Source organism: Mercenaria mercenaria, chromosome 2 (genome assembly GCF_021730395.1).
Source record: "Mercenaria mercenaria strain notata chromosome 2, MADL_Memer_1, whole genome shotgun sequence".
Taxonomy (NCBI): domain Eukaryota; kingdom Metazoa; phylum Mollusca; class Bivalvia; order Venerida; family Veneridae; genus Mercenaria; species Mercenaria mercenaria.
The window spans coordinates 5,703,629-5,718,777 of NC_069362.1; the positions used below are offsets into that span (position 1 = coordinate 5,703,629).

The following is a 15,149-nucleotide window of genomic DNA, read 5'->3' on the forward strand; positions in this document are numbered from 1 at the left end:
GCCAGTTAACAGGTTAGTACTTTATTATCATGCTCTATTGCTTAAATGCGTTATCCATGATTTATCTTGACTTTCTTGCAGGTTCTGAGATCTTTGCTTACGCGTATTTCTTTTGGAAGAGTACCAAAGCAATCCGCAGCCAATTATGATTCGCTTGGGCAAGCACCGAAATATTTCTGCGCCAGTGAAGTTTCCCGCGCAAAAAGACTGGCAGATAGAGCTCTCACTGCTAGAACGGAACCAGATTTATACAGTATTATCGGATAATACGGAGTTAAGCCATCGCAATGACAAAATGCCTGGAGTTTTAACAAATAATACGAGTTTGGAATATAATAATTGGATTAATGAAAGTGTGACGGGAACTTATGATAATTCAAGCAAAAATCGCACGGAAATGGACTTTATGGATATTCCCCCCTTAACAGCACAGGATTATGTTCTTGTTATATTATACAGTGTCACAACATTCTTAGCAATAGTAGGAAATTCTATTGCAATTGTGATATTTACAAAAGGCAAGAGATCCAAAACGGATTTAAGACCCTTCTTAATTAATTTAGCCGTGGCTGATTTAATCATGGCAATATTCTGTATACCATTCACGTTTACATATCAATTACTCAATTCTAATTGGGTATTCTCAAGACCCATGTGTCCCATTGTGATGTTTTTGCAAACCGTCTCAGTGACCGGAAGTGTCATTACAAACATGGTCATTGGGATTGACAGGCTTTGTGCTATTGCATTTCCCTTAATTGCAACGAGGAATAGATCTTTACGTTATCGGTTAATAATTTTAATCATCTGGATAATTTCAGTAGCTTTTGCAGGTGTGCAGCTGAAAGTTGGGGACACACACTATGATAAAGATACCGGTTACACAGAATGTAAAGAAAATTGGTCTAGCGATGAATTAGCTATGTTTTATACAATTTTGGTTTTAATTTTGACATATTTAGTCCCGGTTATTATACTAACAGTTACGTACAGTATTGTGGGGTATATATTGTGGAAACGAAACTTACCAGGCAACGCTGACGCCAGTCGAGACAAAGTGCAACTGAACTCAAAGGTCAAGGTAAGGATTTTAAGAACAGTTATTATTTTTCATGAACTGTTGTATTCTAGCCGTAAAGGCGTATCCATCTGCGGATGGAAATACAAAATCACGTTAAAATTGTAATGAACAAATCACCATTTTCAGGTAGGCTTACAATAAAGTTAAAAACATATTCAGATTACGAAATTTATTACAAGTTTCATATAAATTACGGCCGCTCTTCTTAACAATTCTTTTAGAAATGTCAACGGAAAACATTTTTATTATCGAAATACAAAATGACTTGGACAGACTCAGTTTTGGTCAAATTCTTTTATACTTTGAAATCAGATTCTATGACAAATAGTAATAGTTTTTTATCGTTATCTATTCTTCTTTTTCAAATTTTTGGAATATCACCATGATCACTTTAAGAAACGTATCGGTTTAACTATGTAAAACGCCGATATATGTGTTCTCTTTTTGATGTTGCGCTTATCTAACAGTCTCATAAAATCGTTAATTTTACTGTTTAGGAATGTATTGTTTAAAAAAAAACTGTCGGAAGCTATGTAATTTAGTACATTAGACAAAAATGTTGATTGATTACCGTTGCTTCTTTCAACAGCGTAGTGATTTCTTAAACAAAAGAAATTAAGAATAAAAAATGCGATGAAATTTAAAGCACATTATGCAAAACGAATTTCTGTGGTCGTAATAAAAATATAAACAATATGTATGTAAGGTAGATTACAAACTTATATATCTAAAACATATGCCGGAGATATCGTTGTCATCAACATCATAACAAGATATGCGGAATTATTCAGCTTATAGTTTATCTAATGCCTGAAAATATTTTTGCAGGATATTAACATTGCTATTTGTAATTAGGAAGGATAGATAAAATAAAATGCCTTTCAGGGTTTTTCCAAGATAATCTGTAGTTCATTGTACTGTTGTATTTTTCTCTGCTAGCTACACGCATCATTTCCTTTCATTATACTCATGAATATGTTTAAAGTTAAAGTTCCATAAAATTGCAAAACAGGGAAAAAAATATCAACATTTTAACTGTTGCTTATTGTCTTACTTATAGTTAAGTTTCTTTATTTCTGTATCCTTATGCAAGCGAAATAACTGTAAATGTAACCAAGCAGCTTTATGCAGTTTTAAACTGTTTTGAATGGCAAATTTAATCGAAATAGACTGGACTCATTCTATACTAAAAACATTCAACAAACTTATCTGTTTTACTGATCCATGCGTACAGAAAATTTTTGCCAAAATGCTAAACACAATACAATAGCTTTTAGCAATATTTTTGCATGTTTATCGACCATCCACTGATTTTCGTTCAAGAAGTACAAAAGTTTTCGTTACAAATATCATCGTGCCGTATACAGTGTTAACTCAGTTTGTGATAAATTTGCTTTAAAATGCACCAGTTATGTTTAAATCCCACGGATATTTGAACCACGTTATACTATTGTAGTCTATAGCAAAACAGTTTATTACAAATGAACTCTCAACTAGTGTTGCGATTGATTTTAAAAAGAGTCATGATTAATTAAAGGTACAGATGACGAAATAATGCATTTGGAAAATAGTCTTATTCTGTTATGTGTTTATTGAGAAATATTCACACTCCCTCTGAGTATATTTCTGTGTGTTTACGTGGTGTGTGTTTGTGGGGGTGGAGGATGTGTGTAGGATGTAGAAAAAAGAAATTTACTGTCCGTTTAAGTACAAGCAATTTTAAAAACGCCTTTGCCACACATATCGTTAATAACTATATATAACTACAGAGTACTCTGAGCTAACACTAAAAACGTGTTAATCAGTTTACACTATACAGTATAGTCGCTTAGATATGCAGATATAATTAATGGAGACATGCTTGATAAACGGACCCATCCTGTACAAATTATATATTCTCAAAGCAGATACATATGCACTAGACGCATACAAAGGTGTTTTGAATGCACATGTTTCTGGCTACAAATTAATTACAACTCGGAAGAAAAATGATGTAATCTGGAAAATCTATAAACAGGATTATTAACAGGTATTTATCCTTTGATGTTGCATTAGAAAAAATAAAAATATATTAAAACGGTTACACAGAATGTGATTAAACCCCTAATAACTGCGTCGTTCCAGTTATTATTACAATGATTTATTTTTAGAAAAGAAGGACACCTTTTTTTGTTATATTTACTTCAACAGTGTTTCTATGCGTTTTTCACAACGCCAACTTGCATGCAGTTTGATTATCGAGGATTAGTTGGATATCATATGCACGAGTGGATATGCCAAATTGACTAGACTGCAAATTTGAAAATCAATTCATTTATTTTCATTAAACAAGTTTGAAAAGTCTTAGTTATCACTGCCCAAAAAATGCACACTATAAAGTGATCGAGCGTCTGTGTCTCATGTAATTAAATGAGCCGCGCCAACATAGTGCGTTTGCGACCAGCATGGATCCAGACCAGCCTGCGCATCCGCACAGTCTGGTCAGGATCCATGCTGTTCGCTAACGGTTTCTCTAATTGAAATACGCTTTCAAAGCGAACAGCATGAATCCTGACCAGACTGCGCGGGTGCGCAGGCTGGTCCGGATCCATGCTGGTCGCAAACGCACTATGTTGGTTTTCTCATGGCGCGGCTCATTAATGTCTTTATTTCAAATGTTTTGATTAAATCGCGTTCATAAAAATCTTAAGTAAGATAATATGACCGTAAATCATATGTTTTGGTTTATCATTTTTTCGACATAATCGTTTCCTCCTTGACATCATCATATTGTTTACATCCGGAAATAGATGTTTGGGCATGCGCCCGGGTTAACTGGGTTATTTTATAGATGCTAAGTACGATGGACGGCAGTTAATGGTTTCGTTGTATTTCCTATCGAACACTTTGAAAGTAAGTCGATGTTAACAATTTCCACTCCTTCAATATTTAAAACAAAATTATTTGATTACGAACAAGTAGAACAATTTTTAATTGTATTTAAATATAATTGTTCTTAGGAAAGTAGCTTGAATGCCATCACATGCCCACGTATGCTAAATAGGACAAGCATACTAGCCATGTTATAGAAAAACATGAAAAAGTCTTGGCGGTATGCATTACTGTAATTTATTATAGTAGCGTATGAAGTTACGCATTCATTCATAAATTTGGGTGTAAGATGGGCTTTTCAAGCACCGGAAAAAAACACGGGAGAATCCTGTCTAGCATGCAACAAACGTTTCGTATAACCAGGTTTTAATTCAAGCAATTTTAACTATAATAAATATTTAATGTTGTCTGGAAATATCATTATGTTAAGTATTTAATGGTAACCAACTTGTACACCTATCTAAAAATACCTGTGCAAGAACTTACATGTGTAATAAAACATTGTTATTTCTACATTAAAGTAATTGAAGTTACCTTGATGAAAGAAATCCTGTTGTCATTATAAACGCATTTAAAGGTCAGCTTTATCTTTAGAACATCTGAACAATTTTATCGGTTTTACTTAATTAAGGTTTGATTGGCCATGATAAAAAGGTAGAACTGTAAAAAAGTAAAACATAAGAGATTTATTTAATTGAAACAACATTAAATCTTGTAAACATGACAAATTTCTATTACGACAGGTCAATAGTTAAAGACTGTCATTATAATTAGATTTTATTAAACAACTCATAAGGAATTTTTTCATAAACGAGAAGAAAAATTCATGAAAGAAAGTCCTTTACAAAAACACAATAATAGAATATATATTATACTCGTACATTTCTTTTATTTGTTTTGGGTTTAACGCCGTTCAGTTATGTAACGGCAGGCAGTTAACCTGACCAGTGTTCCTTGATTCTGTATCAGGTCAACCCTGCTCTCCGCAAGTACCCGCCAACTTCGCTACATGAATCGGAGGTGGAGGACGAATGATTTTATACACAATGTCTTTTATCAAATCGTCAAGGAGAACATACGCTCCGCCTGGAGATCGAACTCACCACCCCACGATCTGTAGATCTACGCTCACCCTATTGGACTAAGCGGGCGGGCTCGGTTAGTCTAGAGCCCTGTTATCTTTCCATCTGACATATCTGTCTATAATACTGGACACTAATGTTAAGACATCCAGACAATATCAAGTATGCATCGCCAGTGTACTGGCTAATCGTATAAAAACCGCTAGGAAGAGAGATGTGTTCTGTATCTAATTAAATATCTGATAAATAAATTAGCTACCTGCTTGCAGGAAAAATTGTGTATCATGCAGACAGCAACCGCAACAACGCGAACACTGCATCCTACATAGTACACAGTGATGAATACGAAGGACATCTTGTTCATTATTACTGCATGTGATATGATAAGACACATTCTGTTTCATGTAAACACACATTTGTTTCCTTCTGTACCATTTTAGGTATATCATTTTAGGTTGATAAAACTATAGCTTTAGAATTCTGCAAAGATGCTTGTTTTTGGGTGTTTGTGACATTTATTCTATGAAATAAAATAGAAAGGCATTTAGAGCTTGCAATTTCAATAATAAATAGAGTCAGTTGATGTGATATTTTCGTCTGGTTTATTAAAAAACGAGAGTCTATTATCGTAACATAGTATGGCACTCCTGGATTATATTCTCCTGATTAATTTATTTCAAATAACTTCGGCTAGGTTGCTTCTTAGAAAGAAGCTTAATCTACTAATTCTGCATGAAAACTAGATGCAAACTCTTGAGTTAACAAACAAACATCTCTGCGCAAAATGAAGGTGAAGAATCGGTCGAATATGAATATATTTAACCCCTAAATTATTTTCTGTTTCAGTTTTTATCTAAAGGTTAGCAGATTACCATTACTTTAAAACCATAGATTTAGATTTAATAAAAATGTTTTGAGGCCTTTTGTATGCGAAATAACACAGTATAAAGACAACGTAAACATTGCGTGAAAATTAAGCTATTTTCCTTTACATTGGGAACAAATAATTCATTGGGAAAACTTAGCAAGCGTTTAAAGCTCATTATCTGACATCAAGATGCATCAATTCTGATCTAATTGTTGTCCTTTTTATATGAATCTGACAGATCTGTTTACTGCTAAATTAAGAAAATAGGGTAATGTTACATGCAGGAAGTCTCTGTAGGGGATGGTTTAACAATTTAAATGAATCGATGAAATTTCCCGCTGATAACATACATGAATGATGAAAGTGTCCTAACTTGACTTAACCCTGTTCAAAATATAGAAAAACCGTGTTTTAACGTTATTCATGATGCACGAAAAAGAGGTTATACGTCCACAGAAGAATTTTACGATGACGTAGCCTGAGCGAATTATTCTGACAACGTATACCTGATTTTGAGTGTATTAAGTAAAACACGAATTTTCTATACATTATATCGATCCTAATATGTACTTTATCTAAACCAGAAGATGAAATATAATAGCGCTCTATTTGGTAGCAACAAAAACATTGACGTCTTCGCCCGATAACGTAGCGTCATTTTAGTGTACGCGTGTAGCGTATTAGAATACCAGTTATCTATTTTCATATGCGTTTGCGTTTCTAACACACATATGAACAATTACGCACAGAGCTATCATACGCTTTGATAGTTTCATTCGTGGCGGTACTTGTTTTTGAGCTTCCCGTCGAAAAAAAAAAGAATAAGAAACAACTGTATTATTAGATTAAAGAAACTTCGAACCGAAGTAAACCGTTAGTTAAGAAACTTAAATCTGAAAATTAGTTTTAGGGGCTAAAAATAACAATAAAATATTTTAATAGCAGAACATAGTTGATACAAATTCATTATCATACAAGTATATTAGCAATGCAGATGGCACGACAAATAAGATACTTTTTAGGACGTTGTGGTTTTCAGCGGAATGGCTGCAATTTTCTTTGCAAATTAGCTAGGACATGCTCATGCCAATTCAAATAATGAATGTTGTTATGATAGCATTCGTAATGAAAACATCAAGGTAAAATTTTATCTTGCGTAATGATAATCAATCTAGATTAACAGATCATAATCCGCTACGCACTCCATAATAAATTTCTAGAAAATAAGTGTTTGGATATGGTTCAATAACTTGAACTGCAGTTAAACATTATACAATTCGTCCTTTCCAAATATATTTCTTAGGCGTAGAAAATCCGGTATCCCGACCTACCCTAAATTTTTGGTCCGACCCTAAATGTTTTTATGGCCTTGAAGAATTTTTTTTTTCAACTTTTTAACAAAAAATGCAGAACTTCACTTTTTATGCTTTGCGCATGGTCAGTGATGTTAGAAATCGACTTACTGATGCTCTAAATGCACAACCTCCTTATATGTGATCATTTTTTGACATAAATTTCCAAAAAAAAAAAAAAAAATTCCGACCTACCTACCCTACTTTTTTTGAGCATGTTACCGGAAACAAAGAATTTTTTTAGGCCTTAACAAAGACAATTAACCTCTTTTTAGACCCAAACGGTATTGTTTTTTAATAATGCTCAATATTGAAAGACACAAGTAAACAGTTTCCTTCATAATAATATAACTTTGTAGGAAAAAAACCCACAAAAATCTGACGTCAGCACATGCATAATCATAACAAATATATTCTGTTTATGCTATTTTGACATTAATTCCACTCTCTGCATTAGATAAATCATATCAGATTACCACGAAAGCGTTGCGATACTGTCTGGCGCATCGACTTAAAACAAATAAAGCTCCACGTGATATTGTTTCGCAAATTATGAAATCGTGTGTCACAAGTAATTTAACAGATATTGAATTGTTGTTGTGGTTTAGCAGTAGAATAACAAACTCACGAGAAATAAATATGTAAATATGAACTACGGAATTCGTTTTACTTACTTGTCCTAAATCTTGCACGAATGCCAGTCTTATTAATTAACACGGAATAAACAATGAATTTAATAATGTAATGTTCATCGATTATTTAACGAATATAGTTAAAAGGATTAAAAATAGTCGTGCAATAGTGGCAAGCATACAATAAGCAAAGCCAGTTCGCACGGTAGCTAAATCTTTATAATTATCTTTATTTGGCTGTCCCTTAATCACTTTCAAGCTTGTCTTATCATAAATGTTGCTTGTAATTGCAGCCAAATAAATATATTTATTCTTTTATTTACGTCTCATCTGTATACATCATATACATACAACATAGTCAGTTATTTAACAAATAAAAAGTATACAGCCGCTCTATACAGAGCTACAAGAGACAATGCATATTTAAAACCTAACAGTCAATTTAAAACTATTAACACAATGTTAATAAAACATTTAGAATTAAAATACATATAAAATACAGAATAAAAAACAAACAAACAAAAGCTGCCAATGGACGGCATGCTCGACTATTCTCAGTGTCTAATAGTATAATATAAGCTACTAGTAAAACTTTACCATGACAATAAGCATATTCTAAGTCGAAAAGGGGCCATAGTTCAGTTAAAATGTTTGATAGAGTTGCCTCCTCCTTTTACCGACTGAGGTCATGATGGTTAACAAGTATGCAAAATATCAAAGCAATATCTCAATGGACTTTAAGAATATTTGGGGTGGTACACAAACTTTAACATTACAATAAACATTTTCTAAGTCGGAAAGGGGCCATAATTCAGTCAAAATGCATGAAAGAGTTGCCTCCTCCTTTTTACAGATTGGGGTCATGATGGTTAACAAGTATGCAAAATATCAAAGCAATATCTCAATTATAGCAGAATAAATCATAAATGGCAACGTTTTATTTTTATGACAAGATAGATTTCGTGTTTCTGTTACGCAGATAAAATAACATAAGTATGACGTTTTGCCAGACCTAAAGCAAATTCGCCAAGATTTCCTTACCTACTTGTACGTCAATGAAAAACAAGATACATTCTTCTGTTAGAACTGTTGGTATCATTTTAGCATACTAGATCTTTATAAAATGATACAGAAAGAACAGTATGTTCTATTCTAATTACAAAAAAGCATGGAATGGAATGTCAATATAATGCAACATTAAAGTTAAACAAAATGTTCTGCGTTTTTTTCAATTTGCACTGCAACGAATGCGCTTCTCGAATGGCCGCATGGTTTGTGTTGTTATCTATCTGCATTGCACAGAAGTTTTTCTGTAAAAATGATCAATTTACTAATTAGATATTTAATTAGATACAGAACATATCACTTTTCCAGTAACTTTTTAACATTCATATGGTATTCTCTTGATATCTTCTCAGTATTAGCTTCTCACATTCATTTATTTGTAAACGTAAGTGACAGACGTTACAAGCAGGACATGTCAGATGAAACGATAACAAGGTTAGGTATACTCCTTGTGTATCGGCCATCAAAATCTTTCCTGAGACTATATTTTCCTATGTAAATGTCACGCAATATATCATCAGGGCACCTTGGTCTTTCGAAGGTAAAGATAACGAAGATAACGAATTATTAAGATGAAATATCAATATATAGCATGACCTGTGCAATGTTATATATTCTTTATTATAAAGGTTCAAACATCTTTGAAGAAAACAATTTTCAAGACAAGGTATGGAATAAAAAGATTACAGGCTTGATAAAAAGTTTTAATTGTCTTACTTTACTCGCTTTTCTTCCGATAATATATTTTTACTATTTTAAGATCCCACTTTAATCTTTATTCTTCTATTGTGCTGCCCTAAAGGCTTTGCTTCAGAAACTTGACGCATGTAAAATTATCAAAGGTTTTGGTTATGTTGCTTCAAAAACAAAGCTCATTACAAATGCCATTTTTAACTTATGTGAGACATGTATATTGCTCATTGATCATACTAACCTTAAATTTTGATATACTTTACAGTGAATAGCAATTTGTTACATGAATAATTAGATATTAATGAAGAAAAACTGATTACTTTGTTCAGATTTTCGATAAATAAACGTGTTATAATGACTATAGGTTGTCTTTCGTCCAGATAACTTCTTTGTCCTTAAAGTGGTAATAACATTGTTTTTGTTATATCATGTAAATGCTTAAACATGGATTTATAGATATTTTCTTTTTTTACTCTATACCATAGGTGTGTGTACCCCTAATAATATATAGCCTGAGGACATATGACGGTCTTATATAGACTTTGATGACACCGTAACAAAATAAATGCATACGTCACATTTGTATTTCTTTTGATTGTGGCACTAAACGTGGATAAAGATTTTAAAGTCACGCAGACATTTATAATTCTTCTTTGAAAGAAAACTCTCATAAATGGTATGAAATATCAAACCGAGAAAAATACAGATTCAATCCCCATGCTTAGTATGGTACATGTTAAAGCATATGTCAAGCATTAATAAAAATGAAAAGGCTAGTCATTTAATGAAATCTAACTTATTTCTGTTGTTGAGGACAAATAATTCATGAGAAAAACTTATCAAGCATATACTATAAAAATGCTTCTAATCAATCCAATTTCTGAATTTCTTTCACATGACTCTGAGATACATCCCTATAAAATTTAATATTAGGACATGCATGAAGTCTTTGTGAACGTGCTGTAACAACTTGAACGATGTTGTTAAAGAATAGTGTGGGATTGTTTTGCCTAGTGTCCTATGCTAACTTGTCCTTTTATAATTGTTTTAGAATTAGATGATACAGGGTAATAACTGACTCATAACTCGCGTTTAAATACATTTATTTTCCTTTATCTTGCCTCCTACAAGTTTCTTGCATTTCTATTGGTCAATAGACATCACGTGGAGACAGGATATATTCCATATCCTGCTAGTATATTTCAGATATGAATTTTGATCAAAACAAAATGGCTGCCACACTGCCGGCGTAATTGAATCAAGTCAGATTATTTATTAGCTCCAACGATAGTATCGTTTCCGAGAGTAAATTTAGTGTTTTCTTGCCGATTTCATTCTATATCTAAGTTGAGGCTCGTGAAGTTTGACAAAATTAGCCGTAAAAGCGGAATAACTCTGTATGGGATAACGGACGTTGAAATCTTGTTTTGGAAGTTAAATATTTAAATCATCGTGAAATAAAGGAATTGACATATTTGTTACTCAGCAGTTTGTTGTAGGATCATTTAATCTACGTGCAAGATAAATGATTTAACAGGAAACGGGATGAAAGCCGAAGTATCAAGACATTTATGACATCGTGATATCCGGTAACTTTCGAAGGGATGGAACAAGAAGTTTTTTAGTGTTTCTAATCTAAACCAGTTCATAACCTGTGTAAATGGGCTTTTGTGTTTTGTGATTTAACCAAAACACAGGTCATTGTGCATTTTATGGCTGGTGTAAATCAACTAGTGATCAAACAAATGATTTGTAGGATTCCAGTCTGCAGTGTAAGTAGCTTTGTTAATTTACAAAATGTGCTGATTATAGCATGTAAGTAATTGGTAGTCGGCAAGATAAAATCGTTACACTGCTTGTTGGTGACAGGATACGGGATATACGCTGTCCCGAAAATCCATATCAGGCTCGAGCTTCGCTCTCGCCTGATATAGATTTCCTCGATAGCGTATATCCCTTATCCTGTCACCAACAAGCAGTGTAACTAATAATATTTGCATAATAGTTTGAGTTACAAAAATTCCATGCAAACCTTTGAAACTAAAGAAAAAGACACTTTGAATGTAAACTCAGTCTTCATAGAAAACATAACTGTTAAGTAAAGAACAAAGGCATGGCCGATTTATCGTGCTTTACTAATAAGACAGGTGACATGAGAAGTATAGTTCTCTTCAGAAATCCCTGTTATTATTAGACTACCAATAATATTTTGTGTGCTTTGACAAAGTGGATAGGGCATGCCGCTAATGCAAATGAATGTCATAATAATAACATTCGCAACGAGAGTATCAAGGTAGAGTGTTATCTTATATGATTATCGTCCACTTAGTCAAACAAACTAAAGCAAGCAATGTATTGTATGATATTTGGCTAGATAAACGTAACTGACATTGTTTCTATGATATGCACTGCACTCTTTACATTATATATGCAGTTCAACCTTTCCTAAACAGATTAAAGTACAAATATTTTACGTCTCTTTAATTGTTAATATATTTTAATAAAAATATAAATTCATGTAAAAGGAAAACATTAAAGACCCCGGCACTTGCACAGTCGGAATAAATATATTCTGTTAATGTTTTATTAAACATTAATTCTGCGCGCGGTGTTAGCTAGAAAAAAATCAAGTTATCTCAGAAACGTAGAGGCTCCATTTGGTGCTTTAAATATTTAAGTCATATGATATAATTTTGCAAATTATGAAATATCTGTTTGAGAGGAGCACTTTTACTGATTGTAAAAATGTTGATGTTCATAGCAAGAAAACATCCGATTAACGTTGAAGGAATATATAACTTTGAACTACGAATTTCAGTTTTGCGGATTCGTTATATGAATCTTACAATGATTATTGTATATAACTAATTTAATGTCTTACTGTAAAATTGCCCGGAACAATAAATTGAATATTGAAACATGTTATTAGGTCGTCCTATCGAATATTGTTTAGGTCAACAAGGAGAAGTAGAAGCAGAAACAGATGCACTTTATAAGTCAGATTAGGAGAAATTCATTTCATAAGGTCTATAAGATGAGTCATTGGAATCATAAAACACTAACACGCATAAAATAGCAGGTTCAGTTCTATCAGTCTTGGTGGTAATGATCTGTGTAATAACCTTCACGCCAAGAATCGTTTGCACCTGCTCTGTTTTAACATAACGTTGAATTAACTCCATGATGAATGCTAAAACGAAGATTACGTGATCACTATGTACAAGACTGGAATGAGGTGGTAGCAAACCAGTCCAAGTCGTTTTACTTTAGAAAGTTTAGAACAGTGTACAAATATAAGCATTTAGATATACTGAGTAACGGTCTACATAGAAAAGAAATGTGCCCATAGTATCCTGAAACTGAAAGTGATAGAAAGGATGGTGTTGATATATCATTAGGAATACAGTCAAGAATGTGTATTCTGCTATGCAAACTGCTTTAAATCCTTAATATCATTAGATTATATATCATTAATCAATTTATGTTTTTGTGGTGTATTGGCCATTCATTTTTACTTTGAGCTACGACTCCATGCCATATATTGTTGTTGGTTATTTTGCATCACAGAATGTAGTTTAGTGTAATAGGAGAAACCGGAAAACAAAAGCAAGACGTCGTCGATCGGTCAACGATTCCTTTTCAGTCTTATGGGTTGTTCGCTTTCAACCAGGCATTATATTTTGGTTTACCCGGTGAAATGTAAAAAAAGTCTAAAAAGAGCACAGTGGGTATTCTAAGTATAGAAGACTGCTTGGTTCCAAGTAAAACTGTGCGTCATTTTATATCAGTTAAAAGAAAGAAAAAAAACTAGTTCCTGTTTTTACTGTTCACAAGCTTATTTCAAAGTTGACATTCAATATTCGATGTAATAAAGTTTAGTGCTTCCTGATAATGTTCGCTGGTTTGACAATCTGTTATCGAAATGAATATACCCCCCCCCCAACAAAAAAAAAAACAACAGACGACAGTAACAAAAAAGGAGATTTGTCTCTGGGAAGAGTAAAATTATTTATCATATGCTAGTACATGTTAAGTTTTTAAATATTTTTTTTGTCAATCAAATATTACTTACTACCATTTAGCCTGAAAAGTACCTTTGATATAAAAAAACAACAAAAAACAACAACAACAAGTATTGGCTGTTGAGCCATTGACTATGATTTAATAACCACAAGAAGAAGACAGTATTGACTGAATTAAAGAGAATTCCTATAGTTTTTTTTCTTTCATAGATTTTTTTTAAATTCACATATATGAGAGGAAAATTTGTGCTGAAAACAATGAACAAATAAAAGCAATAGGTCACCAGGCTTGTTTTTGTGAAAAAATGTTTTGAACACACCCACTGTTGCTGAAACTGCCAGCGATTTTTCAACATTTTCATAATTTTCTGCTTTTTTATAAATACCAACCAAAATATACATCCAGGCAGCACAATACGGTTTTTTTCTTTTTACAGATTTTATTATATACTTATTTGATATCATAGTCATATTTGTAATACTCTATCCTTACAATAATGGGTACAAATGGAAAAAAATATTGTTTCATATTTACTTTTGTGAACTTTTTTCAATGAAAAATACCCATAGTGAAGAATTTTTTTTTAATTTTGAAAAAACTCTTTCATAGAATTTTTTCTTTTTCTTCTTGTGTATAGATAATTGTATTGTGAGCATAAAAATGGCTAAAAATGTATGGGTCACCAGGCTAAATTTTATGTTAAGACCGCTAGAATACAACACCTGTTCGGACGGAAATGGCGCGAACCTGGCCAAATTGATTACATGTATGTCTGCTAAAAGTTAAAAAAAAGTTTTAAAAATTCTTAATTCTTTCTATAATTGAATACTAAATAATCTGAAAGGTGATATTGTCTTATCAGTACTAAGTCAATTATCTTACATTATATGAACAACACTGTCTTTGTACTAAAATGCGATGTGAAAACACAACCACAAAAATAGCAAGATACCTGTCAGGCATGATACTTGTCAATACAACATAAACCAGTATCAACATTTGATTACTGATATAACTTATCAAAAATGTTATTTCATTCAAAATTTCTCATATTTAAGATTGTCTGTAACATGTTTCAACAAATGTTGACTTCAGTTCAGTTTTCCATAGAAAGTGTCGGCTGCGCGGAAAGATGCGCATAAAAAACTATAGGAATTCCCTTTAAGCTATGATTTAATCTGCGGAATCGATATCGTGGATAACATTTTGCCGCAAATTTGTGTGCTTACGTTGTTGCCGATCATATTAATGTTGAAAGGAGAAGTGTTAACAAACAAAAACCTTTATACAGTTTGAGCAAGATAGATACAAGAAATTGTATTTTCAGGATATCATGTACAAATACTACATGTTCAAGCATAGACACGTATAAGCTTGAAACAACAGCCTTCCACGGACTTTTATTTCCTCAACAAGCCAAGCTGTTCCTTTCTAGAAGAAAATTTTATTATATTTGTGAATGGCAAAATATATACTGTATAT

The 15,149-nt window shown here is 32.6% G+C and overlaps 1 protein-coding gene across 1 annotated transcript in view; it reads left to right on the forward strand.

Annotated features, from left to right (window-relative positions):
- LOC123563089 (QRFP-like peptide receptor) overlaps positions 1-15,149 on the forward strand; it is a 295,846-nt gene that overhangs the window by 145,086 nt on the left and 135,611 nt on the right. The window contains exon 2 of the mRNA XM_045355667.2: positions 82-1,081. Coding sequence (XP_045211602.2) covers positions 146-1,081 — 936 coding nt within the window. The 5' untranslated portion in view covers positions 82-145. The remainder of the gene's footprint in view (positions 1-81; positions 1,082-15,149) is intronic.